General features: G+C 41.5%; 3 protein-coding genes across 7 annotated transcripts in view; 2 read left to right on the forward strand and 1 right to left on the reverse strand.

The window, feature by feature from the left end:
• Positions 1-1,062, reverse strand: part of LOC116058793 (capping protein, Arp2/3 and myosin-I linker protein 3-like) — a 45,459-nt gene extending 44,397 nt beyond the window's left edge. For both annotated transcript variants that reach the window (XM_031311681.2, XM_031311680.2), the window contains exon 1: positions 929-1,062. In XM_031311681.2, coding sequence (XP_031167541.1) covers positions 929-986 — 58 coding nt within the window. In that variant the 5' untranslated portion in view covers positions 987-1,062. The remainder of the gene's footprint in view (positions 1-928) is intronic.
• LOC116058795 lies at positions 1,061-16,003 on the forward strand. Of its 3 annotated transcripts, XR_004107122.2 has the most exons (10): positions 1,062-1,415; positions 2,675-2,747; positions 4,524-4,562; positions 4,690-4,998; positions 6,684-7,001; positions 7,902-8,174; positions 8,266-8,307; positions 10,064-10,145; positions 11,154-11,366; positions 15,926-16,003. XR_004107122.2 is itself a non-coding variant. In XM_031311686.1 (9 exons), the coding sequence occupies exons 1-9, from the start codon at positions 1,122-1,124 to the stop codon at positions 11,314-11,316; spliced, it is 1,593 nt and encodes a 530-aa protein (XP_031167546.1). In that variant the 5' UTR covers positions 1,061-1,121; the 3' UTR covers positions 11,317-11,630. The 3 variants fall into 3 exon arrangements, 2 of the variants coding, with proteins under 2 accessions (XP_031167546.1, XP_035863156.1); XM_031311686.1 differs by lacking the exon at positions 15,926-16,003 and having other exon boundaries at positions 1,061-1,415; positions 11,154-11,630; XM_036007263.1 differs by lacking the exon at positions 15,926-16,003 and having other exon boundaries at positions 1,061-1,415; positions 11,178-11,630.
• LOC116058794 (GTPase IMAP family member 8-like) lies at positions 15,826-28,000 on the forward strand. 2 transcript variants are annotated; one of them, XM_031311683.2, is made up of 6 exons: positions 15,826-16,023; positions 18,579-19,298; positions 22,062-22,760; positions 26,468-27,247; positions 27,345-27,515; positions 27,601-28,000. In XM_031311683.2, exons 1-6 carry the CDS (start codon positions 16,008-16,010, stop codon positions 27,819-27,821), a joined length of 2,607 nt encoding a protein of 868 aa, XP_031167543.1. In that variant the 5' UTR covers positions 15,826-16,007; the 3' UTR covers positions 27,822-28,000. The 2 variants fall into 2 exon arrangements, with proteins under 2 accessions (XP_031167543.1, XP_031167544.1); XM_031311684.2 differs by having other exon boundaries at positions 27,363-27,515.

Below are 28,000 nucleotides of genomic sequence, written 5' to 3' on the forward strand. Positions count from 1 at the left end.
CAGGCAAAGGCAAGAGGAGGCGGTGCAGGTGCCCGGCAGGTGACTGAATGAGGAGGCAGGGATTCCACTGGTTTAATCATCACAGTGTGCCTAATAGAGCCATTAGGAGTAATTAACGCAGCAGCTACCCTGAGCATGTTTGGAGTGTGTGTGTGTGTGTGTGTGTGTGTGTGTGTGTGTGTGTGTGTGTGTGTGTGCGTGCGTGTGCGTGTGCGTGCGTGGGTTTGTGCACGGACTCACTTCAAGGCAGTGCTGTGACTTTGATGTAAGCTGTTGCTGATTGTGGAAAAAAAAAGGAATAAATATTTGTGCATTCTGTCGCGGGTCAGCTTATGCATTTTGTTGGCAAGATAGAGTGAACATCTGCCTTTATCAGTCCCCCTCTTTTCACTTTCGCACGCACACGCGGCAATCACTAATAGCGCTCTAGCAGGTTACAGGCAGGAAAAAAACAAAGATAAAATACAAGGGTTCAGGTTTAGAGAGGAAACCATACTCTGAAACAGGTTTGTTGGTAAAAACGTGCCGAGCAAAACGCTCTCAGACCCACAAATACACATATACTATTATTTCCACAACGCCCCTTTTCCTCTCTGGCCTAAGGCTGGGGGTTGTACCTGATTCTCCCCGAAGGGCAGCTTTGAAGCAAGGTATGTTTCTCTGCACTGTACATAATACATCTGCACATTAACTGATTCACATGCACTGAGAAGAAAAAAGATATCCCGGAAAGCTTCAGGACGAAATGTAAAGGTGTAGCTCATAACCATCATCCAATACGTGTGTTCGGTCGCAGCCTCCGACAGACGCGCGGAGGAAAAGCATCCCGAGCCTGAACGCATGCACGCCGGGGGTGACCGCGGTTACAACCCGCAACGAGACATAGGCTAACGCGGAGCAAAATAACGGAGAGACTGTCTTTACCCACCTGTGATATCCTTGCTCACACTTAGGAAACCAGAGGCAGGGATCTCTTTAGAAGCCATGTCTGTTCCTCTCTCCTGTCGCCACCCCTCCTCCTCTCCTCCTCTTCTTCACCTCCTCCCCAATGTCTCTCTCTCTCTCTCTCTCTCTCTCTCTCTCTCTCTCTCTCTCTCTCTCTCTCTCTCTCTCTCTCGCAAATGGACAACAGGGATGGTCTCTCTCCCAAGCATTCCAGCAGAGCATCCGACTGCCCGATGCGCTTCCTGGAAGAAACCCTGTGGATGTTGGGCTGGCTGTGGGAGCGACGGGAGGCGGAGATGGTGGAGGGATGGATGATGAGAAGAAGGCGGGGATCACGGAGGGGTAATGAGGCAGCTGTAGTTACCTGGGAAAGCACAGAGCACACACATAAGTTAGAAATTCACTGGAAATGCACTGTGGTTTGGCTGCAAAAAGTTCAAGGAGCAGCGAAAACCCAAACTAGACTGATGGTATTTTACTAAAATATATTTAAAAATATTTAATTAAGATTATAATGAGCAATTATCGCTTTCTCTTGTGCTAATAGCATGCTAAACATTTGCTAAAAAGCACTAAAAACATAGTAACATTACAGCTAAGGCTGACAGTCAAAACTTTGGTCACAAAACAAAGAATTGGACACGTTTCAATGTTGACCTGAGGATGGCGCTAGATTAGATGAAACAGTTTTTAAAATGGGGTACATGAATGTGTGTAATCTACAACATTTTGTTGAGACTAACCTCATCACCAGGAAATCCAAAAAGGTAATAGGATGCATCATCTGACTAGGAACCATATCAGCACAATCTGGTAGCGCCAGAAGAAAATTCAGACAATCACCAAAGTCGTTATGATTCATCCTGTGGAAACCATGAATGTCTGTATAACATTTCATGACAATCCATGCAACAGTGAGATATTCGTCTGAACCAAAGTGGTGGACATATACATGCTGCTAGCGTGGCTCAAAAGAAAAAGAAACTAATTGACTGGGGATTATTATTCCCCTCATTTAATTTACAAAAACCTTATCTGATTGGAATTGATTGGATTAAATTGAGTAAAATGAAAATGCTCCCAAAAGCGGAAATCAGTATCAACGTCAGCAAGTACTGAAAAGAAAAGTAGGATATAAATAGAGCAAACAAGGGCCAACAAAAAGCAACCAACAACCTCAATAAGAAGATATGAACAAATAAAAATTGTGAAAAGCAGAAATTGATTTCAGCATTGGCAACCGCAGCATAGTTTTGAGACTAAAGTAATTCAGAAATATTATGTGGAAAAATATACTATAACATCTGCAGCAAGTTTGGTAGGTAACATACAGTATGTGCAATAAACGATGCTGGTGATTACGATGACATGGGAGAGATTTTACAGAGCAGCTGAATATATAGTAAAGTGGTTGTATTGTGGTTCAAGATCTCTGCCTTTCTGTCTGTCCCTGGATTATGCTGTCTGATGGCTCCGCCTGATAACTGCCTGACAGAGGAAGGAAATGTCTCCACCAAGATGACCATCTGTGTCTGTGGTTGTTGTGCTGTGATCGTCAGTCGAATCTCCTCTTAAGTGAGACCACTATTCTCTGTCTTCTAGCTTCAAAAATAAAAAAAAGGCTGTGGAAAAACTAACAATGGACTTCTTAATTCTCATTTTACTATATGTGGTGGAAATCATAAAATCATAACTATTGTCGCTTTCTTTTCCTTTTTTTTTTATAAAGAAATCACAGAGGAGCTACCCATCATTTTGGACATTTGACAGAATGAACACCATCCTTATCTCCTCACTGCTGGGTGAGTACTACAGATAGACCTGACTGACTGACACACACTTGCCTCTTTTTAAACCAGTGAACGACTACATTTAGGACTGGCATCTTCTGGGAAGATTTAGAAGAAATATCTGTCTTTCCATTAAAGAAACTCTCCTACTGGTGGATAAAACATGTGGAAGCATCAGTGCAGTGCTGACTTAGAGCCAACGCTGTACTCTCTTATTTGATGCAGATATCAGTATATCCGTTCGGTATGCAGGGTTATAAATTTGACTGGGCTCTTAGCCTGCAGCTGGGAGTTTCAGGCAGTGCTAAATTAAAATGATGTGCACCAGCCAGAATCTAAATTGGGCTAATGCAAATGATTTGGACAGGGCTGCAAATTCGTTGTGTTGGCTATGCCATTTTTGACAGCCATGAGTTATGTTCAAAACTGTATTACTATAGTAGTAGTACCATGTTACACTACTGTGTGTATGGTATGTGTGTCTAACAGTACAATACAGCAAATGTGTGTACATTCCTTCTGTTCCCATGGGGATGAATACTGTCTAAACAGTCCAGTAATTATTCCAGTAATTAAGGAATAGGAAGCTCTCCTCTCTGTCACAATGTGTGGCAGGCAGCGCTGTGTGTGTGTGTGTGTGTGTGTGTGTGTGTGTGTGTGTGTGTGTGTGTGTGTGTGTGTGTGTGTGTGTGTGTGTTACGTGAGAAATGTTTTTGTGGTTTGTGTCTTCATGGCAACGTCTCAGCGGCATTAAATATTGTTATGTCTTACCGAGACAAGTTTGCGGCTGTAAGATGTATTGAATCTGTCCGAAGAGAGAAACTCTTTTGAAATTGACTTAACATTGTCTTGGTTATATAATCCAAAATCAGCAGTGGACCATAATAACTGACTATCTGGCGTGCTGTCATTTGGGAACAAACCATCGTAGCTGCCTGTGGCGTACGTGTTAATACATTTTACTCCTGATTGGCAGTGCAGACTGTTGACTAAACATACTGTACCCAAAACAAGCTGTGGTAGTGTATGAGGACATATGGAGGTGTGTGTGTGTGTGTGTGTGTGTGTGTGTGTGTGTGTGTGTGTGTGTGTGTGTGCTACAGCCTGGTAGAATGCATCTCTCCTTGTTCTTATACAAGGTTATTGTTTAATTGTGCATTGTCCCTGTTTAAATTAAAATTACATTAAATCACATTATAGTTGGTGTCTCCAAATTTTCCCATGACACGCACACACACATACACACACACACACACACACACACACACACACACACACACAGTCACACACCAACTCACAAGGCAAAGACAATACTGTAATAACGGGGATGTTGTGGCTTTTGAGAACAGTTTGTCTTGACTCTTGGTATGCATTTACCGAAAACAACAGCGAATGTAGTTGAATGTAACCTGCAGACCAATTGTGTGTGTGTGTGTGTGTGTGTGTGTGTGTGTGTGTGTGTGTGTGTGTGTGTGTGTGTGTGTGTGTGTGTGTGTGTGTGTGTGTGTGTGAGCGCGCGCTTGTGTGCGTGCATGTTAGTGTGTGAGGGAGAGAATGTTTAATTGTCTAATCATTTCAGCTGTACTTGTTGGGTAGTTTAATTAATAATAAAACATTGTATTTCATAAACTACTTTATTGGAGTAGAAAGTACAATATTTCTCTCTGAAATGTAGTGGAGTGGAAGTAGAAATTGGCCTGAAAAGAATTTGTACTTAAGTACAGTACTTGAGTAAATGTGCTTTGTTACATTTCACCACTGGTGTGTGGAATATTTTCTGTGTTTCAGGTGTAGCTGCATTTGTTCTCCAAGTTGCTACATCTAAAGGTACTGGCCAATACATTGAACACAGACAGAAAGAGCGTGCACGTGTCACACACACTAACAGTATATTTGGCACAAGCATGAAAATGAAAAAAAAAAAAAACATAATGGAGTTTCCATCTTCCTGCAGAGACTCTAGAGGCCAGTGTGTCTGTGTGGCCTCCGGGGTCGAACATCTACCTCGGTGAGTGCGTGTTGCTGCAGTGCTCAGTGGAGTCAAACTCTAGTTTTGCGTGGCGCTACCAGTGGTTAAAGCACGAACCCCGCGCTGCTCTTGCCTCGACCTCCAAGCCCAGGCACCTGGTCTCAGGTGACAGCTACTCCATCACCACGGTAACGAGAGAGGACGCGGGCAGCTACCGGTGCCAAGCCGAGCGGTGGGAGAGCAACAGCAGCTCTGTGGTGCTCCTCAGCCAGCCGGCCACACTCAGTGTGTCAGGTGAGCAGCAGCTACAACCTCTGCAGCGAGGCGTCAGGTTTCTCCCGCATGCACACAGCAATACACAAGAATGGAAAGGGAACGTGTGTACGTTCAAAAGTTGTTTTAGTCGTGCAACAGAAAACTCCGATTGGACCGATAGTCTAGCTAGCTGTCTGGATTTACCCTGCAGAGATCTGAGGAGCAGTTAACCATAGTCCTCAGAAATCCACCGGAGTTTAAAATGCCAATACAAAGGAAGAGGAAGGTTATGGACATCCGGCTGAAAAGAGTGAAAACTGGTGGAAGTGGAACGTTGTGGATATAGACTAGGGGATCACTAAAGTCAGATGGACTGATCCTCTGGGGACCATGAATGTCTGTAGAAACTTTACGGGCAATGCATCCATTAGTTGTTGAAATATTTCAGTCTGGACCAAAGTGGTGCACGGACCGATTGATTGACCTGGCCTCGCATGAGTAAAAATTGCAAAAAGAATCTGCCTAAATATAATTATTTTGCCTTATTTTAAAACATAAATAAAAAAAGAATGGTGTGTAGCGTAAGAAAATTAAGTTGCGTTCAAGGTGAAAGGGGCATAACATCCTTTGCAGTGAAATAAGTCGAGCAGCATTGTTCAGTACCTGATACCTCACACTGTACAATCTCTTTTCAAGTGTTGCTGCTGCTGAGTGAGTGTCCAAGTACTCTGTGCTTTTTATCTCTCATTATTGCACGTTGCTGCAATTAAGACAGCGATAATATACTGTATATATACATATACTGTTGTGTTTAGGGCAATGCGATTAATTGCATTTGCAAATAAAATCGCGATATGTTAAAATGAGATTTTCAAATCGCAAAGCCTGCGATTAGACTCTGGTCACGTGACACGCCAGAGTAAAGCATTCTGCAGAGAAAGTATCAACTCACCAAGTTGCTGCGCAGCATCAGGTATTATTGTGCAAAACCTGCCCTGCTAACATTGCTACCTCACGGGGCAACACTACTAACACTAACCTGTGTCACCACTTAAACCATCACAAAGCCATGTACGGTAGTTGCATAGCTAAAAAGCCGAACACCAGTATGTCAAGTAAGCAAATACTACCCGACAGGGATCACTGACCACATAAGCATAACTTCATATGACCGTACTGTACTTCAGAACAGAACGTGGAAATTACTCAAGGAGTAACATAGTTTATCGTGAAAGACATGATGCACCTCAGTACAGTGACCAAGCCTGGTCTCATGGCTTTGATAAATACACTGGATAAGCAGTACATGTACACTTAATTTCATCAATATAATAACATACAGGCCTGGCCTACAGGAAAGAACAGTTCATGTTTACTCTATCTAATATTGTGTTGGTCATACGATACAATAATAAAGCAGATAAAGAGCTTAAAAAAGAATCATATTTTAAATCGCAATTGCAATATTAGTTAAAAAAATCACAATTAGATTATTTTCCAAAATTGTTCAGCTGTAGTTGTGTTGTGGGAATTGTAATGTAGTATTTTACATAGATGTGTAGTTATAATGATGATAGTGCCATGTGGGACATAACAGAACTGCCGGTGTATTTCTGGTAATCGTGGGTAAAACAAGATCGTGCAAATCCGTCTGTACGAAACAACTGCATCTTTGATTGTCTTCTTCCCTTCTTCCGCTCCCTTTGTCCATTTCTCTCCTCCAGAGCTGCCTCCTCCCTCACTCCTGACTCTGACTCCCAGCACCAGGCAGATCCTCAGAGGGGAGCGTTTCACTGTGAAGTGCCCCGGCTCTCAGACCAACTCCTCGGGCTGGACGCTGAGGCGGTTCCCCGAGGGCCGTGGAGTGAAGAACACGGTCTTATACACTGACCGATGTTCACCACTAGGGGGTGCTGTAAGCGCAGGCACGTCTGACACGTGTGTGTTCACCGCTGCCAGCGGGAACAGTGGACTGTACTGGTGTGAGGGCGCCGAGGGCCGCAGCAACGCAGTCAACATCACAGTCAACATCACAGTAAGCTGTGAGTCTTGTGTAACAGGGACAAACTGGGGGAGGCACATAAGAAAGCTAAACATGGTCCAAACGGACAGTGTTGTACAACAGTGTATCAACAATCACAGACGAAGGTCCCTATTTTAACGATTTAAGTGCACGGCGTGAAGCGCATGGCGCAGGTGCGTTTAGGGCGTGTCCAAATCCACTTTTGCTAGTTTGATGGTGGAAAAAAGGCTCAGTGTGCCAGGCGCATGGTTCAAAAGGGTTGTACTTAGTGTCTTCATTAATCAGAGGTGTGTTTTGGGCGTAACATGCAATAAACCAATCAGAGATCATCTCCCATTCCCTTTAAAAGCCAGGCACGTTTGGACCTTGGAGCATTACATTGATGGAGGATTTGCACCGTAATATTTTTATTTGTAATCTTCTGCATGTGTGTGTGCTGCTGCGCTTCCCTGTGTGTGTTACAAGCATAGTGTGCGCGCGCTGTGCACAAGTCTTGGCGCATTTTACTAATTTGCTGTTAAAATAACAATGAAATGCTGTGTTATTGACTTTAGACCAGGTTTTTGTTGTTCAATGGAGCCATCACTTCCCGCTGCCTCAAGATAGCAATACGCCAAGAATGCACCTGAACACACCTCCCTGTAAGACCAGCACGCCCATGGGCGCAAAGATGGGCGCTGGTGCATTTGCTATTTAAACGACGCGGGCGCTGGACGGGAAACTGACAACTGCGTCGGTCTTAAACTAGCAAAGACACTTGCGTCGGGCTTTGCACTGCGCCGGGTGCAAGATAGGGCCCTAATGGTTTAAATGTGGTATGTGAGTGACTGCATTTACAACAAACATACATGATAATGAGTGAGGTGTTTTAGTGAGGCAATTTTGTCTGTTAACCATGTCTACTGTCTTTGTCCCACAGATGGTGCCATCATCTTGAAGACTCCTTCCTTCCCTGTATTTGAGGGTGATAAAGTGGTCTTGTATTGTCAGTACTGGACAGGCAATCACAGTAAAATCACCTTCTTCAAAGACGGAGCAGAGATCTTCACTTCCAGCTCCTCCGGTTCAGACAGAGTAACAAAGATGACTATAGAGAATGTGACACAGGAAGATGAAGGCTTCTACAAGTGTGCATCCCAGGACAGAAAGCTGGAGAGTCCAGAGAGCTGGTTATCAGTGAGACCTGATCGAGGTCAGCCGTATGACTTTGTTGCATTTGATAATATTCATCATTCTGCTTAGTCAAAGTGGATCAGTGAAAGTAGTCAATTGTTGTCTTTTAGGCAACTTCACATCAACAGATTGGACAGCAGCCTCCAGTAGTGGTAACATGATTTTGTATTGTCAAAACATTCATTTACTAATGATAATAATTACTAGGGGTTGGGAGGAAAACAATTGTATGTATTGTGATTTTTTTTTAACCAATGAGCCACCTTAAAACGTTCTGTTGATACGGTACCGCTGACTGCACCTACATCATATCGGTTTCCAGCGAAACAGAGCGAAAGCAGAAAATGCAGAAAATCCATGTTATGTACTTCTTTACGAATAAATAGTTTTCAGGAATGTCTCAGGATACACTGTCTCTAGAAGTGTATTATTCAACTTACTCAACTTCAAAGAAAAATCGCAATACTTCTAGATCGCAATAAATTCAAATCACAATACAAATTGAATCGGCGTGTATGGTGAAAGAATCAAATCGTGACAAAAGCATATCGTCCCATCCCTAATAATTACTGGGTAAACTTTCTAATAAGTAATTCTTTAAAGGGACAGTTTGCCCCAAAGTCATAAACACATATTTTTCCTCTTACCTGTAGTGGTATTAATCAATCTAGATTGTTTTGGTGTAAGTTGCCCAGTGTCTGAGATATTGACCGTAGGGATGTCTGCCTTCTCTTGTTGAGAATGAAACTACATGGCACTCAGCTTGTGGTGCTCAAAGTGCCACAAGAAAACATTTGAAAAATTCAACAGCAATGTATTTTTCCAGAAACCTTGGCCCGGTTATTCAAGATAGATGGTTGTAAACAGTTTTTATGGAGGAACTATTTTCTTTCTATCAAACTACACCTGCCAACCGCATCACCGCGCAGAAGGAAGCGTACTCATGGACGACGTCCAACATTGGTAGCTTGTGGAGATTAGTTTCTAGCTTACCGATACCAGAGAATGTCTAACTTCCACTCTCGGGAAACTTCCGGCTTATGAACTGGTTGCAATTCCACTCTGGTTCCATATGAGGGCGCTCACGGGCAAGTGCAGAATGAATGGAGGTCTATGGAGCTATACCCCTCAAAATCCACTTTTCTCAGGATATAATTTTTTGTCTAGTAATTTGAATGTTGCATTCGAAAGGGGAGGCAAAGAAAATACACACTGCTGGGTGTTGGATTTTTTAAAGTCGTTTTTTTTCTTCTGAAAAGCCTTTTAAAATGTCAATGACGTCATACACATCGTACGGCCAGAGATACTGCTTTACGGCAAGCTCTGAGTCACTTCCTTTGTTCTCTCGAGGCAGCGACAACACAGCTGACAGGTTAGGCTCTCCCTGTCAATACACGTGCTAGAAAGAGTTTCGGTTTGCTTATGTTTTAGACGGGCTCTGACATTCTGGTTCCGCTTTGGATGCCATCAAGCGGGATCTCTGGTCGTTCACATTCATTAGCAGAACGCTAGCGTGTTATGAGCAACAACACTCAACATTGTAAGAAATCGAAGGGACATAAGTACTCGTTCATTCAACTTTCGACCTATAATCCATGTTGAACTTGCAAAAACTACAATCATGTTACGGCTCAGCTGACATGAGCATGAGCCTCTCTTCATTAATATGCTTCCTTCTGCATGGTGATACGGTTAGCAGGTGAAGCTCAATCTAGGGTTGATAAATAGCACTATAGGTAAGAGAACAAATATGTAGTTTTGATTTTGGGGTGAACTGTCCCTTTAAAAAGGGTTTAATGGTTGACAAACCATTTATTAATCTGTTTTATAACCTACGCATCTAATCCTATAAAGCAGTGTAGTAGTGTCTGACACATTTACATGTATATTATTTGCTTTCTTCATCAGGCTCCTGGAAATGGATCGTTCCATGTGCAATTGTACCTCTGTTCCTCATCCCTGTGACTGTTTGGCTAGTTCGTCACTACAGGTCAGTCACAGCAGCTTTAAAGGAAAAATCCGGCGCAAAATGAACCTAGGGGTTAATAACACATGTGTACCGAGTCGACCATTCCCTGGAATATGTTTTCATGCTAATCGAATGTGACCAGTTTTATCGCAAACCGCTAATTAGCTTATAACGCTAGTCGTTGGGGCAGAAGGTAAAGTATAAAGAAATCTCTATTTCTATACCACTAACAAGGCTCAAAATAGCACCACCGCATTGAGCACTTTGTAAGTGTACAGACAGTTAGTTAGAATTAAAAAGATAGTTTAGAAAGACAGTACCGTTCATGTATACAGGCAGGCGCCATCTTGGGAAAACAGTCACGACCAGTCGAACGACGAACGCCGTGCAGCGTGAGCTGAACCGTCACTTAAAATCTCCCATGGTCCGTGGTTTCCCAATGGGTCGATAGGAATTACGTTTGTGAAATGTAATTACATGGTAATGCATGAATTATATCTGTTTATTAAAATATATGCACAGTGTTCGTCGTTCAACGACGAACTTCGACATGATTGTTTTCCCAAGATGGCGCCTGCCTGTATAGTGAACGGTACTGTCTTTATAAACTATCTTTTTAATAAACTGTCTGTACACTTTCAAAGTTCTCAATGCTTTGGTTTACATGTAGGGACTCTCACGATGCTACTGTGGAAGTGTGGTGATATTCTGAGCCTTGTTAGTGGTATAGAAATAGAGATTTCTTTTTACTTTACCAGTGCCCCGACGACTAGCTTTATAAGCTAATTAGCGGTTTGCGATAAAACTGGTCACATTCGATTAGCATGAAAACATATCCCAGAGAACAGTCGACTCGTTACACGTGTTATTAACCCCTAGGTTCATTTTGTGCCAGATTTCTCCTTTAAAATCTTCTCACTTACTTTCTACTGTACGCATGTTGTTAGACCAATATCTTCCTGGCATGAATCACAAGTCAAACAAACGGTGTCGGGAAAATGCTTCACTGATTATTGTATTTGTATGAAGTTACCAGACACTTGGCACCCGTAGGTGTTGGTCATTTTCCAAAGAGGATCTCCCAGCAGTGGAGATTCCTGCGACCAAGCAGGACGTGACCGAAGTACAGTGGGACCTGTCCTGGATGGAGATGTCCACTCTGTTGGATAAACAGTTATATCCTGGCACTTAAAGGAGGATCACTCTCACCTGGAGCATAAAGAAAATAGTGACAGCTATCAGGTAGTTCAGTCAGCACTACTTCTGACACTATGTAGGAACAGTTTATAGTCATTGATGTTCACATGTCAAAACAGTCCAAGCTTAACCCTCATGTTGTCCTCGGGTCAAATTTGACCCGTTCTCAAAAATTCTATATCAGAAATATGGGTTTCCTTTTAACCAAATTACTCAAAATAATAAGTGCAATTGCAAGTACTCAATTACTACTTTCACTGAATTGTGGGTATTTGATTTGATAGCATTTGAAAAAATCGAAATGGTTTCAATACCTAAACCTAAACTTTGACATACACACGTCTGTGATTCTCCACCAACATATTTGTTCCTCTAATATTAGTCAAAATTATTAATTTCAAAATTAGGTATAATCTCCTATAAATGAGATTTATTGACCATGAATTCCAAAAATCTGTGTAAAACTATTGGTAATAAGTTGGTGTTAGTGAAAAATAGCATCGAAAACGTGGAGGAAAAAAAAGTGACAAAAACATTGAAAAAAGTGACAAAAACGTCAGAAAATGTGTCAAAATATATTTAAAAAAACTGTCAAAAAGGTGTTAATTTTGACCCAGAAGGACAACAAGTGCGTGGTCGACCAGAACACAACACAAGGGTTAAGGGGTTCAGCGGGATTCAGCACGTATATCAATGAATCATCTTAAAATCATGCAAGTCTCTTCTACAAGTTGAGTCTTTAAAGGTCCTATGACATGCTGCTTTTTGGATGCTTGTATATAGACCTTAGTGGTCCCCTAATACTGTATCTGAAGTCTCTTTATATAGACCTTAGTGGTCCCCTAATACTGTATCTGAAGTCTCTTTATATAGACCTTAGTGGTCCCCTAATACTGTATCTGAAGTCTCTTTATATAGACCTTAGTGGTCCCCTAATACTGTATCTGAAGTCTCTTTTATATATACCTTAGTGGTCCCCTAATACTGTATCTGAAGTCTCTTTTATATAGACCTTAGTGGTCCCCTAATACTGTATCTGAAGTCTCTTTTATATAGACCTTAGTGGTCCCCTAATACTGTATCTGAAGTCTCTTTTATATAGACCTTAGTGGTCCCCTAATACTGTATCTGAAGTCTCTTTTATATAGACCTTAGTGGTCCCCTAATACTGTATCTGAAGTCTCTTTTATATAGACCTTAGTGGTCCCCTAATACTGTATCTGAAGTCTCTTTTATATAGGCCTTAGTGGTCCCCTAATACTGTATCTGAAGTCTCTTTCCCGAAATTCAGCCTTGGTGCAGAATTACAGCCACTAGAGCCAGTCCTACAATGAGCTTTCCTTAGGATGTGCCATTTCTGTGTCTGTAGCTTTAAATGCTATTGAGGAGGAGAGAGGGGGGGGCAAGGTGGAGGGTGGGGGTGTGGCCTTGACCAACTGCCATGCTTCGCTCGTTTGCAAGCCATGATGTCTCTCTCTTTCTCATGGGTGGGCCAAATTCTCTGGGCAGGAAAAGCAGAGAAAGGGGAGGTAACCTTTCTCCTTATGACATCATAAAGGGAAGATTCCAGATCGGCCCATCTGAGCTTTCATTTTCTCAAAGACAGAGCAGGATACCCAGGGCTCGGTTTACACCTATCACCATTTCTAGCCACTGGGGGACCATAGGCAGGCTGGGGGAACTCATATTAATGTTAAAAAACCTCAAAGTGAAATTTTCATGCCATGGGACCTAAATAAAAAAATCTTACTTGGAAAATCCACACTGAAAATATTTGTAATAAGTTAATGAACAGCTTGAATATTGACGGAAGTGTTAACTGACCTACCATACTTGTAATTTAACTATATTACCATTTAATGTATGCAATATATTAACTGTTGTAAATTGTTTGGAGTGCTACTTACTTATCCTAGAATAACAAGATATTTAGAATAAAATGAAATGGTAATCAGCTATGACTCTGAATCTGATCCACTGTTTAAGAAATGTATTATACATTTATAACGTTAATATTTTAAACATGTTCATGTATTTGATTGTACCTAATAACCACCCTGACATTTTACATGTTTACAGTGCCAAATAAAATAAAACATGTTTTTTTATTTAAAAAAAAAAAGATGTTTCTTAAAGCGGTTCCAGTTTTTTAGTTTGCTTTGTTTTGTTGTCTGATGGTTATGATTATTTGAGTTGAATTGTTCTGTAGTAGTTTTAGAGACTGAAAACGGGTACAAATATAACATATAACAAGGAGACGCAAAAAGACAAAGAGATGCAAAACGTATACAAAGAGAGACAAAAACCACCGCAAAGAGACAAAACACAACTACAATGAAACAGCAGATACACAAAATAACCGGAGAATTGTTTTTAGTTGTTTTGTGTCTCTTTCAGGGTCATCCATACGGAGACGCTTTTTGGTGTAAAAATGTTTAGCATCGTTTTGGCCGATCGTCCAAACGAATCCTGTAAACGCACTGCCTGAAGACACACTTTTTTTAAACCTGGTCCCAGGGTGAAAAAATCTGAAAACGGTGCCCTTGCGTCTTCGTTTGGACGGCGAAGCCGCATACTTGCGTATCGATGATGTCATCGCCACACCCCTCGACCTCTAGCCTTCGACCTTTTATCCCGCGACGACGTCTCATAACAACAACAATGGCGGACTACGTGCTTGTGTTCCTGCTGGAGAAGATACTGAGCCTATTAGGGTTACTAGGGCAACATATACTGTCTGTTTGTATACAGCGCGCAAGCTGTATGCGCGTGCTCCGCCTCTTCTTCTCCATTTTTGGTGAATTTCTGTAGCAGAAACAGCGCCACCTATAGGCCTGGAATATGAAGTAGCGTGTTGAGTCATTAACAAATGGATCCGTTCGGACGCAAATATTCTTGAAACGATGCCAGGGAAGACGGGGGGGGGGGATCGTTTTAGTACGTGTGGACGTGGCCTCAGTCTGGGGGTCTTGCCCTTAATGTAGAAGGGGTCTTTTATATATCTGTATCCAGAGGCCAGTTGTCTCATAACATGGCCACTCCCCAGTTACTGCTTTATTGATCTTATTGGGGAGTGAGGAAGTCAGAACCAAGACATCAAATATCAACTCTTCATATCCTGCATGCACATAATAGTCTATTGAAAGACTGAAAGTCAGGTTTATAATTTCACAATCCACCGGATTCTAATTTAGGCTCTGGATTGAAATGATGCCATTTGTTATAGAGACCCAGAACCATTATGTATCTGTCTTTCAGGATAATTATGATGGCATGAAGCACTACATGACTCATCTTTGAATATACTACATTTTTATCATTGAAATGAAGTATACTGTAAAATAAATATGCATACCACATGCAGTATATCTTTGGTTTTGATTGAATTCATTCCAAAGCGTTTTATTTACAGTTTTTCTGTTTTTTAATTCCTGAAAGTGAACGTCATTAAAGTGGATTGGTTCACTTTCTTTACATACATATCGATTTGTATATCTTGGATGTGTCAGTGAGCACATGAGGACTTTACTAGAGGGATTCTTATAATTAGCAGTGCAGTAAGTCAGGGTGCAAAGAGTATGGAAAACAAAAGAACAAGATCAGCCAGTGCCATCTGAATTATGCATGCACACATAGTGTGTCAAAATCATGTAGAATGTCTTTTTTGTCACTTTTTACCAGTGTTTTTGTCACATTTTTCCTGTGCTTTTTTTGATGTCTTCTTGTTGTTTCCCACGTTTTTGAACATATTTCTGACATTTTTGTCACTCTTTTCAACGTTCTTTTATAAAAGAAAATCTTCAAATGCTATAAAATTGAATAAAACACCCAAATTCAATGAAAGTACTGAGCTGATCTTTTATTTTTTTTGTGAAGAGTAATGGTTGTATGGAACCATCCACGTTATTTTTTTGACAATTTGGCTGAAAGAATCCCAAATTTATGATATAGAAACGTTTTGAATATGGGTCAAATTTGACCCGAGGACAACAGGAGGGTTAAGGAGAATTTTTGGTCTCGGTTCCCAAAGATATACTCTGGCACAGAGGTGACAGGGCCATGGTTAGGAAAGAGATTACATGAATACAGCAGTCCTTCAGCGTAACAAGATGAGCTGCTGCCCTCGCCAAAAACATCACTATGGAAACCCAGTCTGTTCAAAATTAATGAAAAGTTGGCTCGCTTAAGAGAATGGCGTTGTGTTGATGTGAGCTTGAACTCTGCTACAAAGAAATACAGGAGCAAAGTTTACTTCGACTGCACTCATTTTGGCTCTGCACTTCTGTTCCATAATGCAAATATCACTTTTATTGACTCACTTTCATACTTGGTCCAAAAATAAAAATACAAGTCAACAAAGGTTTCAAAAGCATGTGATCTTCTGCAGACTTTTTGTTATTCATTGTTATTGATGTCTTTGTGTTGTGAGATCCCATGTTGAAAACACTCTCAGGTGTTACACAGTCCAAGAAAAACCAGTTAGGCTGCAATGTCAGACTGCCCTAGATTAACTGTGTACTCTGTTTGTCACTGCATAGAGACAAGGCTATGCGGACGGGCTGCCAAATATCCCCAAATACCTGTTTTCTTTTTTCTGTGGACAGACTTCATCCAGTGACCTCTGCAGAGCCCTTGGGGGTGTTGAGTTCATACTAACTCGGCTATGAAAAGGGAAGACCAGTAAGAATGGAAAACAATCTCGGTGAGTTAACCTAGCCGTAATTTTAAAGATAAATGGGTAGCTGGCTGCATAGTTTAGCCTGCTTTGAGTCCTTTTATCCCTAACAAGGACTTGATATGTTGTGTGAATTGAATTTTTCTAAAGGCATTCTTCTTTATATTATTCAGATTATGTATCGATGAGTGCAACATGCATATCTGTTTTGAGGTTGAATTAGCTTGATCCAGCGACCGTGCGCAAAAAGCATTTACTTCACCTTGATCATTACTAAGATATTAAAGCAAGTCAGTTAAGATCACCAGCCACATCTGGCTGCAGACAGACAGACATATATAAACACATGGCAAAGTGCCTCTGTGGTAGTTCCCGCTAAACAGTGCAATGATTCTTCCAAATAGTTTACACTGCATGACAAGTTGGTCTCAGGCAGGTAAAACAGCCTTAAGGACACTTGAATAATTATATAAAACAGCCCCGAAGATCCATGACAAAAAAAACACATCAATATCACCACTGTCAAATACTCACCAAGTACAATATTTTAATTGATAATGCATTTGAATGTTTGCTGGCAGATTTGGCTAATATGCCACTAGAGGAGAGTGCACTATTCCCAAATCACAAGACTTCTTGTGGCTAATAATCCTTTTCTTTTATAGCCATAAGTCACTGGAATAATCTCCAAACACACTTAATTACATGTAAAAATCCTCAAACCTTTACATGCTTGACAAAAAGCTGGATATTGTCACAACAAACCTGTACATATTTATGAATTGTGTGTGTGTGTGTGTGTGTGTGTGTGTGTGTGTGTGTGTGTGTGCTACAGCCTGGTAGAATGCATGTCTCCTTGTTCTTATACAAGGTTATTGTTTAATTGTTTAAATAAAATTACATTAAATCACATTACAGTTGGTGTCTCCAAATTTTCCCAAGGCAGACACACACACACACACACACACACACACACACACACACACACACACACACACACACACAGTCACAGACAGACAAGGCAAAGACAATAACTGGCTGTTAAGAACAGTTTGTCTTGACTCTTGGTATGCATTTACCAAAACCAACAGTGAATGTAGTTTTATTTAACCTGCAGACCAATTCCAAAGGGAACCAGTTAGACCTGATCATTGTTTGCCAGTAAAGACACACTCCCCTTTTGATTCCCATCAGGAATCAAAATAACTACCTTCCTTGAACATTTAACTCCACCCCCAACAGTTTCAAGACATTTTGATCTCAACTACACACCTGTTAAGTTTTATGAGTGACTGCATGCTGCACGGTTGCGACGTTGTCGTAGCGATAAAATCTGGCTGCAGACATATGAACACCTGGCAAGGTACTCCAAACTGCCTCTGTGGTAGCTACCACTATTGTAGATGCTTCCAGGAACATATTTTGTAAGAACGACATAAGATAGTTAGTACCAACAAAAAAGAACATTTAAAAAGTCTTTGGTTATTGTGTTACATTGCACTACGTCCAACAACTCTTTTGGTTTTATCTAGTCGCTCCTTGTACTCTCCGTATTGGTTGCGTGTTTTTGTTATCACAAGTGACAAAGGGAGGTGATGAGTCATTCAGCAAACATGATGTGTTTGGGTTCAGGGTCATTCTAAAAATGTTTTGTCTCACTTTCTTCAGACTCCGTCTCCGAAATGAAATGGATAATTAAAGTCAAAAATAACTCTCTCTTAAAGTCCCTGTGGAACAACACAGGCATACGTGATCCAGAGCATTCTTCTTCTGTCAGTCATATAAAGCAGCAGAGACACCTGCTGTGATAAACCTGTCCTTCTAGTTTTGCTTATTTGCTCATCTCACCTGACTTATGTTCTCCTGCTCAGTATAAGGAAATCTGCTGATGTCTTTTTATGAAAGATTTTAAGCCAATTTGATTATAACAAATTCCTTTATCATCAGCGGCCGCGGGTTCGACTCCGACCTGCGGCCCTTTGCTGCATGTCATTCCCCTCTCTCTCTCCCCTTTCATATCTTCATCTGTCCTGTGGAATTAAAGGCCTAAAATGCCCGAAAGAAAAGAAAGAAAACCTCTCACATTGCTAGACCTTCCTCCACAGCACTGCAAAGGAGGGTCTGGCTAGTCCACACAGCCCTAAAGGGTGGGAGAAAAACGTGCTCTGGTTTATTGGCATTTCTTTAAACCAATCACAATTGTCTTGGGCGGCGCTACGTGCTGGATGGAGCAACAGTACTGCCGCAAAATAGCCTCAGGAAGGAACTTGTTTTGGTAGAATATGTACGTTCAAAGGTTGTTTTAGTCGTACAACAGAAAACTCAGATTGGACAGATAGTCTAGCTATCTGTCTGGATTTACCCTGCAGAGATCTGAGGAGCAGTTAACCATAGTCCTCACAAATCCACCGGAGTTTAAAATGCCAACACAAAAAAGAGGAAGGGGAACGGGACATCCGGCCGAAATGAGTGACATCCAGCAGAATTTCCAGTGGCACTGGAACAATCCCGAAATTGACTAGTAAACGTGACATTTTTGTAACTGTGTTTTGTGTTCTTGTGTGTTTTCTTTTGTCTTCCAGGGGAGAACGAGAGCATCACACTGCCGGAGGTCAGACTCGTCCTGATTGGTGGGAGATGGGCTGGCAAAAGCTCCTCTGGCAACACCATTCTGGGAGAGGAAAGGTTCGAGTGTGGCCGAATCAGAACAGCTCAGTCTGAAAAGAGGCACGCCGTGGTCGGGGGCAGGCGGCTCATCGTGGTCGACACTCCGGGATGGCGCAGCTCCCTCTCCCTCACTGAGATCCCAGAGGTGGACAAGCAGCAGTTGAAACTCAACGCGTCCACGTGTATGCCGGGGCCAAATGTCTTTCTCCTGGTTGTTCCCATAGACACAGCCTTCTCTGCGGAGAGCAGGAGGACGGTGGAGGAGCACATGAAGCTCCTGGGGGAGCGGGTTTGGAGGTACACCATGGTGCTGTTCACCTGCGGCGACTTCCTCGGGGAGAAGACCATAGAGCAGCACATTGAGAGCGAGGGAGACTCACTCAAGTGGTTGATGGAAAGATGCAGGAACAGGTACCACGTGTTTAATAACCATGAGCAGAGTCCGTCCAATCAGGTGACCCGGCTGCTGGAGGAGATAGATGAGATGGTGTGGCGCAACAACGGCAGCTACTACGAGGTGGATGAACAGACACTTGACATCATCAAAAAGAAGCAACAGGAAGTGACTGAAAGGGCAGAAGAGAGAAGGAGGAGGTCCGAAGAACAAAGCCATCAAATGAAAGCGCTCATTGCAGGTGAATGTCACAGTAGGGCGCACTCAAACAAACACTTCCTGTATTACATATTCCAACAGCTTTAAAGGTGCCCTGCCACACGTATTTCATTACTTTGTGGTAATGTCTGTTTCAAGCCATTCTAGCGTTGTATAGAAAGCCTGCAGGAAGACTCAGCTCGATTTGTGCCAGTTCTCATTAATATTCAACAAGCTAAGCTGCTTGACTCTGATTGGCTAACAGCTAGCCAATGAGAGCCTGGCTATCAGCATCCTTTACCCAACGCAACTGGGCGAGCTCATGAATAGTAATGAGCTCAGGCAACACCACTTCAGACTGACCAGCTTTTGTAATTGGCCTGATTTCTCCACTTATTTCTTTTCAGTAGCTAGAGCTGACAGAGGAGGTAGCAGTTCATTTTCACATTCACGACATAACACAAACACAAGTAAAATACAAGTAAAAACGGTTTTATGTGGCAGGGCACCTTTAAAGGAATTGTTTGGAAATGCCACTATTTGTGTTCTTGCCGAGAGTTTGATGAACAGACGATTAGCTTAGCTTAGCATAAAGAAAAATAAATAGCTATTTTGGCTCTGTCTGGTGGCAACAAAATCAACCTATAAGCACATTTAAAATGGCTATTTGTGACGTTCAGTTTGTGTTGATTCATGCGGCCGCTACAAAAGCTGTAGTGTTTTACCCCACCTGCTGAGTAAAGGTCTTTTCTTTACGGTGCTGTATTGCCCACTGTATAACCGAGTTAGCGTTACTGGGAGGTCATGTAGTTGCGATGAATGTTTTGCTCAACCAAAAAATCATGAATTTACAATTAGAGATGTTCTGATACCGATACCAGTATCGGAAAAGCCTCCAATACTGCCTAAAATGCTGGTATCAGTACCGGAAAGTACTGGAGTTTATGTACCGATCCGATACCACCTAATTAAGCCCTGAAGAAAATCTACTTTAAAGTAGTTTATTTATGTTCTTTTTCCGTTATGACTGGCTGTCAAACTGGATAATAAAATAAAGTTCTGTAGCGTTCATTGTTTGTGTTTGTTCACAAAAAGTTTAACCTGAGTACAACAAAGATAGCAATCATATCACATCCATACAGGGATAGTAGTATACAGCAGTTAAAACATAACTAAATATATGACACACTCGGATAGGTAATCGGTATCGGCCGATACGCAAGTTCAGGTATCGGAATCGGTATCGGGAAGCAAAAAATGGTATCGGGCCATCTCTATTTACAATAAGAGAATATGTTATGGATGCATCGTTGCATTTAAAGTGTTGCATACGGTAACTCAGCCTACTTTGGATGTCTTGTGAGCTAAACCGGGTATGACTGGGTCACTGTGTCACGAGCCAAAGCAATAAGAGTTTATTGTAGCAACCAACGTAATAATAATAACTTAGATTAAAGCGTAACTCTCGCCAAAATGCAACCTAGGGTCTTTTTGTGAATGTACCCGAGTCAAACTTTTGTTTAAAAGCATATTTAGGACGGAAGCGCCACTTTTAAGATTTACCGTATTCTCGTTTTTCGGTCAAATGGTCTTTTGAATGGGAGTGCTAGGAGCACTTTTATGCTAGCCTCAAAATAGCTATTTTTAAAACACTAAGAAGGCTCGACACAACATGAAACTTTGCTCGAAGTATCACCAGGGACTCTACACCTTAACGAAAATGTTGAGAACATTGTTTGTGTACCCAGAGTTTACTAAAAAGAAAGGTTTTGAACAACTCACTGTAGCTCTTGTTGTTTCCGACCGCTACCACTTCGGCAGTAAAAACGAGTCGATATCAAAACAAATAGCCACAGATTTAGTATATCCCTTGGTCACCGGTGTAGCTAAGGTGTAGAGTCCCTGGTGATACTTCGAGCAAAGTTTCATGTTGTGTCGAGCCTTCTTAGTGTTTTAAAAATAGCTACTTTGAGGCTAGCATAAAAGTGTCCCTAGTACTCCCATTCAAAAGGCCATTTGACTGAAAAACGAGAATACGGTAAATCTTAAAAGTGACGCTTTGGTCCTAAATATGCTTTTAAACGAAAGTTTAACTCGGGTACATTCACAAAAAGACCCTAGGTTGCATTTTGGCGAGAGTTACGCTTTAATAAAGCGCATTTCATTAAACCCATGGACGCTTTACACAAGAACAGGGCGACAAGGGAAGAGAAAATAGTAAGCCAACACAAACACGGACTAAAAGAAGTAATTTTCACACTTTGATTTTGTGGATTAAACAAACAAGATATAATGTGTTAATTAGTTATCTTTGGATGAGCTGCATGGTAGATTTTACTACCTTTAGACTGAGCTAGGCTAGCTGTTTCTCTTTCTTTATGCTAAGCTAAGCTAAGCGCCTGCTAGCTCCAGCTAACATTACATGTTTAGCGTACAGACAGAAGAGTGGCAAGCATACCATATATATTAAACATTTATATCTATGGTGGCAAGGACATGAATAAACGTACATTTTGAAAATTCTGAACTATTCCTTTAAGCATTAAAGCAATTTAATATCGGATATATAAAGGCATGACAAAAATAGGAATTAAAAATGACTTTACAAGCGTATAACTTTAGCCACCAATGGCTGAAAATCAAAAGGGGCTTTATGAATTAATATATATACACAGCCATTTTTGAAACAAAATGTCAATTAAAAATGCCCCATTTCATTTCTAGTAGTAAGTAGTTTGGTAGGTTCAGTAACTTGTATAAATGGCTGTAAGCTCCATGACTAATGAAGCTTTGTTTTGTCTAACAGGAGAGATGATAACCATCCCAAAACTCCACATGGTTCTCTTGGGAAGCCGAAGCGTTGGGAAAACCTCAGTAGTGAACACCTTATTGGGAAACAAAGAGCAAGAAGTTGGAAAACGGACGGCACGCTCTGTGGCCCGGCAGGGATTTGTGGGTCAAACTGAAATAACTCTGGTCGACACGCCAGGTTGGTGGAAAGGCTTCCCTGTGTGTGACACTCCTGAAGCGATCAAAGATGAACTGATGATCAGCCCGTTTCAGTGCCGCCCTGGGCCTCACGTCTTCCTGCTGGTTATAGACGCAGACGCATCCTTTAATGCCAAACACTTACGGGCAGTGACAACACACGTGGATCTTCTCGGAGAAGGAGTGTGGAGACACACTATTGTAGTTTTCACCAGAGGAGACTGGCTGGGAACACACACCATAGAGCAGTACATCGAAGGGGAGGGAGAGGCGTTGCAGTCTCTAGTTGAACAATGTGGAAACAGATATCACGTCATTGATAACAAGAATGCAGATGATGGCACTCATACCACGGAGCTGCTGGGGAAAATCACTGAGACTGTGGCTGGAAATGGTCGGGACTATTTTGTCCCAGACGAAAAGATATATCAGACCATTGAAGAGAGAAAAAGAAGTGTGAAAAAAGGAGCAATAGTGAGGCAAAGTCAAGTCCATGCCAAAAGAAAAACCCTCAGAGGTATGGTTCAGTCATCTAGCATTACTAAGAAGTTAATCAGTCTGGCATTGTCAGAGCAGTTTCACACCCTGGGAGGGAATCGATACCAGAGGTGGACAAAATGACAGAAATGAAATACAATACAACAGCGCTGCAGTAAATACTAATCTGGTGAAGCTCATAATGTTTCGTTTTTGTATATATATATTATATATAGATTAGAATTATTGGCTTGCCAAGTTAGTCAGTCACAAGTAGACCTGACATCTGACACTGAAATGGGATAACTGAATAACCCTACACACTATGGCATCAGAAATTCCAATCTGCTCTGACAGTCCCAACAAAAACGGAACATTTTTAGCAATGCTAGCATGTGGTTCTATGGATGGCAATGTCAGACTGCGGGCTGGTCAGTCCACCATTTGGTTCGTGACCAAATACCTAAAAACTAATACTAATACTAAAGCGCCTTCCCATCAGTTTCAGCTGTGCTATGTGTTCTGTGCTAATTAGCTAATGTTAGCATGCTAACAGGCTAAAATAAGACAGTAAACATGTTGAATATAACCCTTGTTATATATAACATCAGCATCTAAGCATTGTCATTGTAAGCATGTTAGCATGTTGACATTAGCATTTAGTTTAAAGCACAGCTAAAAGTATGTACAGCCTCACACAGCTGCTAGAGTGGATGTAGACTCTTAAGGCCAGATGTACTAACACTTTTGCACCCACTTCAGGCGTACTTTTTTTTTTTTTTTTTTGATTCATTTTATTTAAACAGGGACACTGCACAAGTTAACATTAACCTTGTGTAAGAACAAGGAGAGATGCATTGTGCCAGGTTGAAGCACAAGTGCTATTTTCCGCCCGTAGTCTCTTGGCAGGTCAGTAACACAATAAAAATTCCATGCAAGTGAAATACAAAACATTAAAATATACAATTTAACAACCACAGTCACACCTAATTTACAATTAAAACTGTCATGTGGTCAATTGTTCCCCCTTCCTAAAACCAACCCCCCCCCCACCCCACACCAACAACGCTATGCAATCAAAATCCTTACCTCTCCCAATACAAACACACACACACACACACACACACACACACACACACACACACACACACACACACACACAGACGCAAACACTTCATAAATGTGTACAATTTTTTTGTGACAGTAATCATGCTTTTGTCAAACTCAAAAAAGTTTGAATATTTATACATGTAATAAGGTGTGTGGGGAGAGTATTCCACTGAGTTATGGCCACAAAACAAAAGGATGATTTGCCAAATGAAGTTTTGCGATTGGGAATATTGCACTCTCCTCTAGTGGCTGACCGAGTAGCTCTTTTTTTTTCTGAGTTGAGCGTAATAAAATTTTTTAGAGGAGGAGCGACAGCATTATGAATGATTTTAAAAAGTAAGCAAATATTCGAATGCATTATCAAATTTCCAAAATTTAAAATATTGTACTTAGTGATTATTTTGCAGTGGTGATATTGACGGGTTTTTCTGTCATGGATCTTAAGGGCTGTTTTATATGATTCAAGTGGTCTTAAGGCTGTCATACCTGCTTGAGACCAACTTGTCATGCAATACAAAAAGTGTGGAACAATCATTGCACTTAAGTAGGTATTTGATGCCTCAATGGTAAGAGAGTTTCTTATATGTCTGAAATTTATAAGGTTAAATTTCAGTGTACTACTCAGTTTTTTAACATGTTTTTTAAAGGTAAGAGTTGGTTCTAGGGTAACACTCAAATATTTGAATTCGTCCACATTTTTAATTGTATGCCCATTTACTAAGACCTCAGGACATTCCTTAAGTTTGCATCTATTTTTAAAAAACATGGTTACCATCTTTTCAGTATTCAAAGTGATACATGAGTTATGTAACCATTCAACAACCTTATGCATTACATTTGTTAATTTTAATTCTTCCCATAAGTGTATAGCATAGGATCATCTGCATACATTATGAAATCAATATCATTACATACTAGTTAAAGGTCATTTATATATATACTAAAAAGCAGTGTCCCTAAGATTGACTCTTGCGGGACCCCCTATGGTACATCTTTTCAATGGGGATAATGTATTGTTCATCCGCACGCACTGATGTCGTCCACTCAGGTAAGATTTGAACCAGTTTTGTGTGTTTATTGAAAGATTGTAGTTTGCCAATTTGCTTAATAGTATCTCATGATTAACCATATTAAAAGCCTTGCTTAAATCAAGAAAAACTGCTCCCACCACTCCACCTTGATCTAAGTTTGTTTTAATTTGTTCAAGGAAGTAGCAGCACGCTGTTTCAGTTGAGTTTTTTTTCCTGAATCCAAATTGCATAGGGTGTAAAAAGGCCTTTTGCTTTGCTATTAGTCAGTGTTGAGAGTATTTTACTAACCTTTATATCATTTGTGGGTGTCATAATAAAATCAGCACTATCACAGACTAAGGAGTAATTAAATGTTTTTTTAGTAAAATTCTGACCCAGTATTTCCACGGGAATTTTTCGCAACGTACGCGTAAGAGCATGGTGACGTGTACAAACAGGCCGCACTGAGGCAAAAGTGCAGACTGCCTGTTGCAGGAACTGAAAAGGGCAAATTGCGCTTTTCCGTGTCATACATATGCATTCATGGGAGGGGAGATGGGAGGGGAAGCCTAATTATGTATTCCGTGGTATGTACAAAAACCGCCCGTGAAAGCGCGCCTCTATTTTGTGGTGAAAATTCTCTGTCGTTACAGATTAAAGGTGCTCTAAGTGATGCGTTTTTTAGGCTACAACATTTTTTGTCACATACAGCAACCAGCTCCTTCTTGTCAGTTATTGGCTGGAACACTGTTTGTTATGTTTGGTGGTGCCGGTTGGCGCAGTTTGTTTTTGTTGCTGTTTGTGGAGCCTGGGCTGTCTACAGAGACCACGTTTTTTTTACAGTGTGTTCATGGGACAGGCAGCTCGCGGGTAGTGAGGAGATGTTTGCTGTATGTGACGAAAAATATTGTAGCCTAAAAAACGCGTCACATCACTTAGAGCACCTATAAGCAGTCATGCAACATTACAGTTACTGGAAGAAATCAAAGATGACATTGAATCTCCGACTCAGCTTTCACATTCCATTCCAGCAGTTGTTAAACTCCTCGCTACATTACAAATACTGGCATCAGGATCATTTCAAACAGTCATAGCATCAGCAGTGGGAATATCGCAGTCTGCACTCAGCCGTATCATAGCACCAGTACTTAACGCTTTGCTACAGCGCAATTTACGGTATAGTGGGTGGAGAAAGGCGCTGATTACCCGATGAACTGCAGGTTTGGTAAATACGACGTAAGCTGAAGTATCACAGCGTGCGCTTTCTGCGGGTTGGCCATGGCGCTGAGAACGCTACATTCGCAAATGTACGTACATCTGGCCCTTAGCCTTTCTAAAACTGAAATATCCGGTATCTGCCTAAAAAATCTGGTATAGGTCGGGGCACTATTTATAATCCTTCATTTACATTAAAACTAAATCAATTTTTGTTACTATGGGCGCCACTTTTTGCAGCAATAGCCACTCAATGTATTTGCAATCTGTATTTGCCTCTCTATAAGATTCGGCCTTCATTTTGCCAAATCATTATTTACTGCAGGGCTACTGATTTTGGATACATGTTTAAAATCTGTTCATTAGTATTGGCTGTGATGTGGTTTTTCACCTTGCAGTTGTTCTTCCTCAGAATCCAGTAAAGAATTACAGGAGCTGACGGTGGTGATGCTTGGCCAGAAGACATCTGGGAAGAGCGCAACAGGAAACAACCTCCTGTGTAAAGACGTGTTCGCCACCTGTCAGAATGAGTCCTGTCAGGTGGGGGCGGGGGAAGTTGCTGGCAGACTGGTCACAGTGATCGACACCCCGGGCTGGCGGAAGGATCCCTCCCGTTGCACCGAAGAGATGGACATAGAAATAGTCCAAGGCCTGTCTCTGAGCCCAATGGGGGTTCATGCTGTCCTGCTGGTTGTCCCCTTGGACCTGGCGTTCAGAGAAGCTCAGCAGGCCGCCCTGGGGGACCACATGAACCTGTTTGATGCCAGCATCTGGAAACACACCGTGGTTCTGTTCACATACGGAGACAAACTGGAAGATAAATCAATAGAGGAGCACATCGAGAGGGAGCATAGCGCTCTACGCTGGTTAATAGACAAGTGTGAGAACAAATACCACGTTATGAACAATCGGAAGAAAGCCGATATGAGTCAGGGCACCGAGCTGTTTGAGAAGATAGATGAAATGATGGCAGGGAACGGCGAGCAGCTCTTCTGCCCAGAGATGAACGACATCTACCTGAGAGTTGAGGAGAAGTTCAGGAGGAGGCAGCTCAAATATGTGCTGAAGCAGCGACTAAAGGAGGAGTACAAGAAGAGAGAGCTGAAGCTGATGGCAGGCTTCAGGGAAACACTCCTCGAGCTGCAAGCTGATATCAGGGGAAGTGTGACAAGCACTAAATCCATGTCACTGAGTGAGTATGACACTGTGATGGGGGGTGATTCATTCATTTTTTTCTATTAATATTCTGTATTCTGTCCTAATCTTTTGTTTTGATGATAAATTGTTAGTTTGTGACATGACCAAAGCCAAAGGTATTGGTCAGAGGAAAAAAGATGGAAAGGAGAAGAAGGAAAACATAGATTCAAAAATCAGCCAGGAAATCGAAAAGCTGGAAAATGACATAAGAACGAAATCCTCTGAAATTCTTCAGAGCAGCAAGAACTACCTGGTCCCTTCCTGTAAGTAAAAATGGGATCCTAATGTCTGCACAAGTACTGAGCATGATGTCACGATCACACAAATTGTGTTTTGTTTCATTCACAGTGAACGGAGAGAGTCCAGCACCATCTATCGCCAAGTCTTTGTCAGACAGGGAAAGTTCAACCGGCCAGTTTGATAAAGTTCTTGGTTGGCTGTCAACACTTCAGATCGGCACTAATGTAGACAACCAGATGACCCTCAACTTCTCTCAGACGTCCGGATACGGATCTGTGCTACCACACCACGACTTGGACTTTGACACAGAATTAATGAATGAATCCTGAATGAATAGTCTCAATGGGCTGATGTAATCAAAAAATGCAGAATTTAGCAATGCAGAATTAGCAGTCAGGGAATTTCAGATGGTCTAAGAAAAAGGGAGGCCTACGTTAAACATCATGAAAGAATTAATATCATGTAATCATAATACAGACAGACAGACAGACACACAGACAGACAGACA

The sequence above is a fragment of the Sander lucioperca genome, chromosome 11 (genome assembly GCF_008315115.2).
Source record: "Sander lucioperca isolate FBNREF2018 chromosome 11, SLUC_FBN_1.2, whole genome shotgun sequence".
Lineage (NCBI taxonomy): Eukaryota > Metazoa > Chordata > Actinopteri > Perciformes > Percidae > Sander > Sander lucioperca.

Coding starts and splice junctions, on each gene's coding strand:
- LOC116058794 (XM_031311683.2), top strand. Junction 19,299..22,061: donor AATGAAAGCGCTCATTGCAG/GTGAATGTCACA, acceptor TTTGTCTAACAG/GAGAGATGATAACCATCCCA. Junction 27,248..27,344: donor CACTAAATCCATGTCACTGA/GTGAGTATGACA, acceptor ATAAATTGTTAG/TTTGTGACATGACCAAAGCC.
- LOC116058795 (XM_031311686.1), top strand. CDS start 1,122: ATGGACAACAGGGATGGTCTCTCTCCCAAGCATTCCAGCAGAGCATCC. Junction 8,175..8,265: donor ATCAGTGAGACCTGATCGAG/GTCAGCCGTATG, acceptor GTTGTCTTTTAG/GCAACTTCACATCAACAGAT. Junction 8,308..10,063: donor GACAGCAGCCTCCAGTAGTG/GTAACATGATTT, acceptor TTTCTTCATCAG/GCTCCTGGAAATGGATCGTT.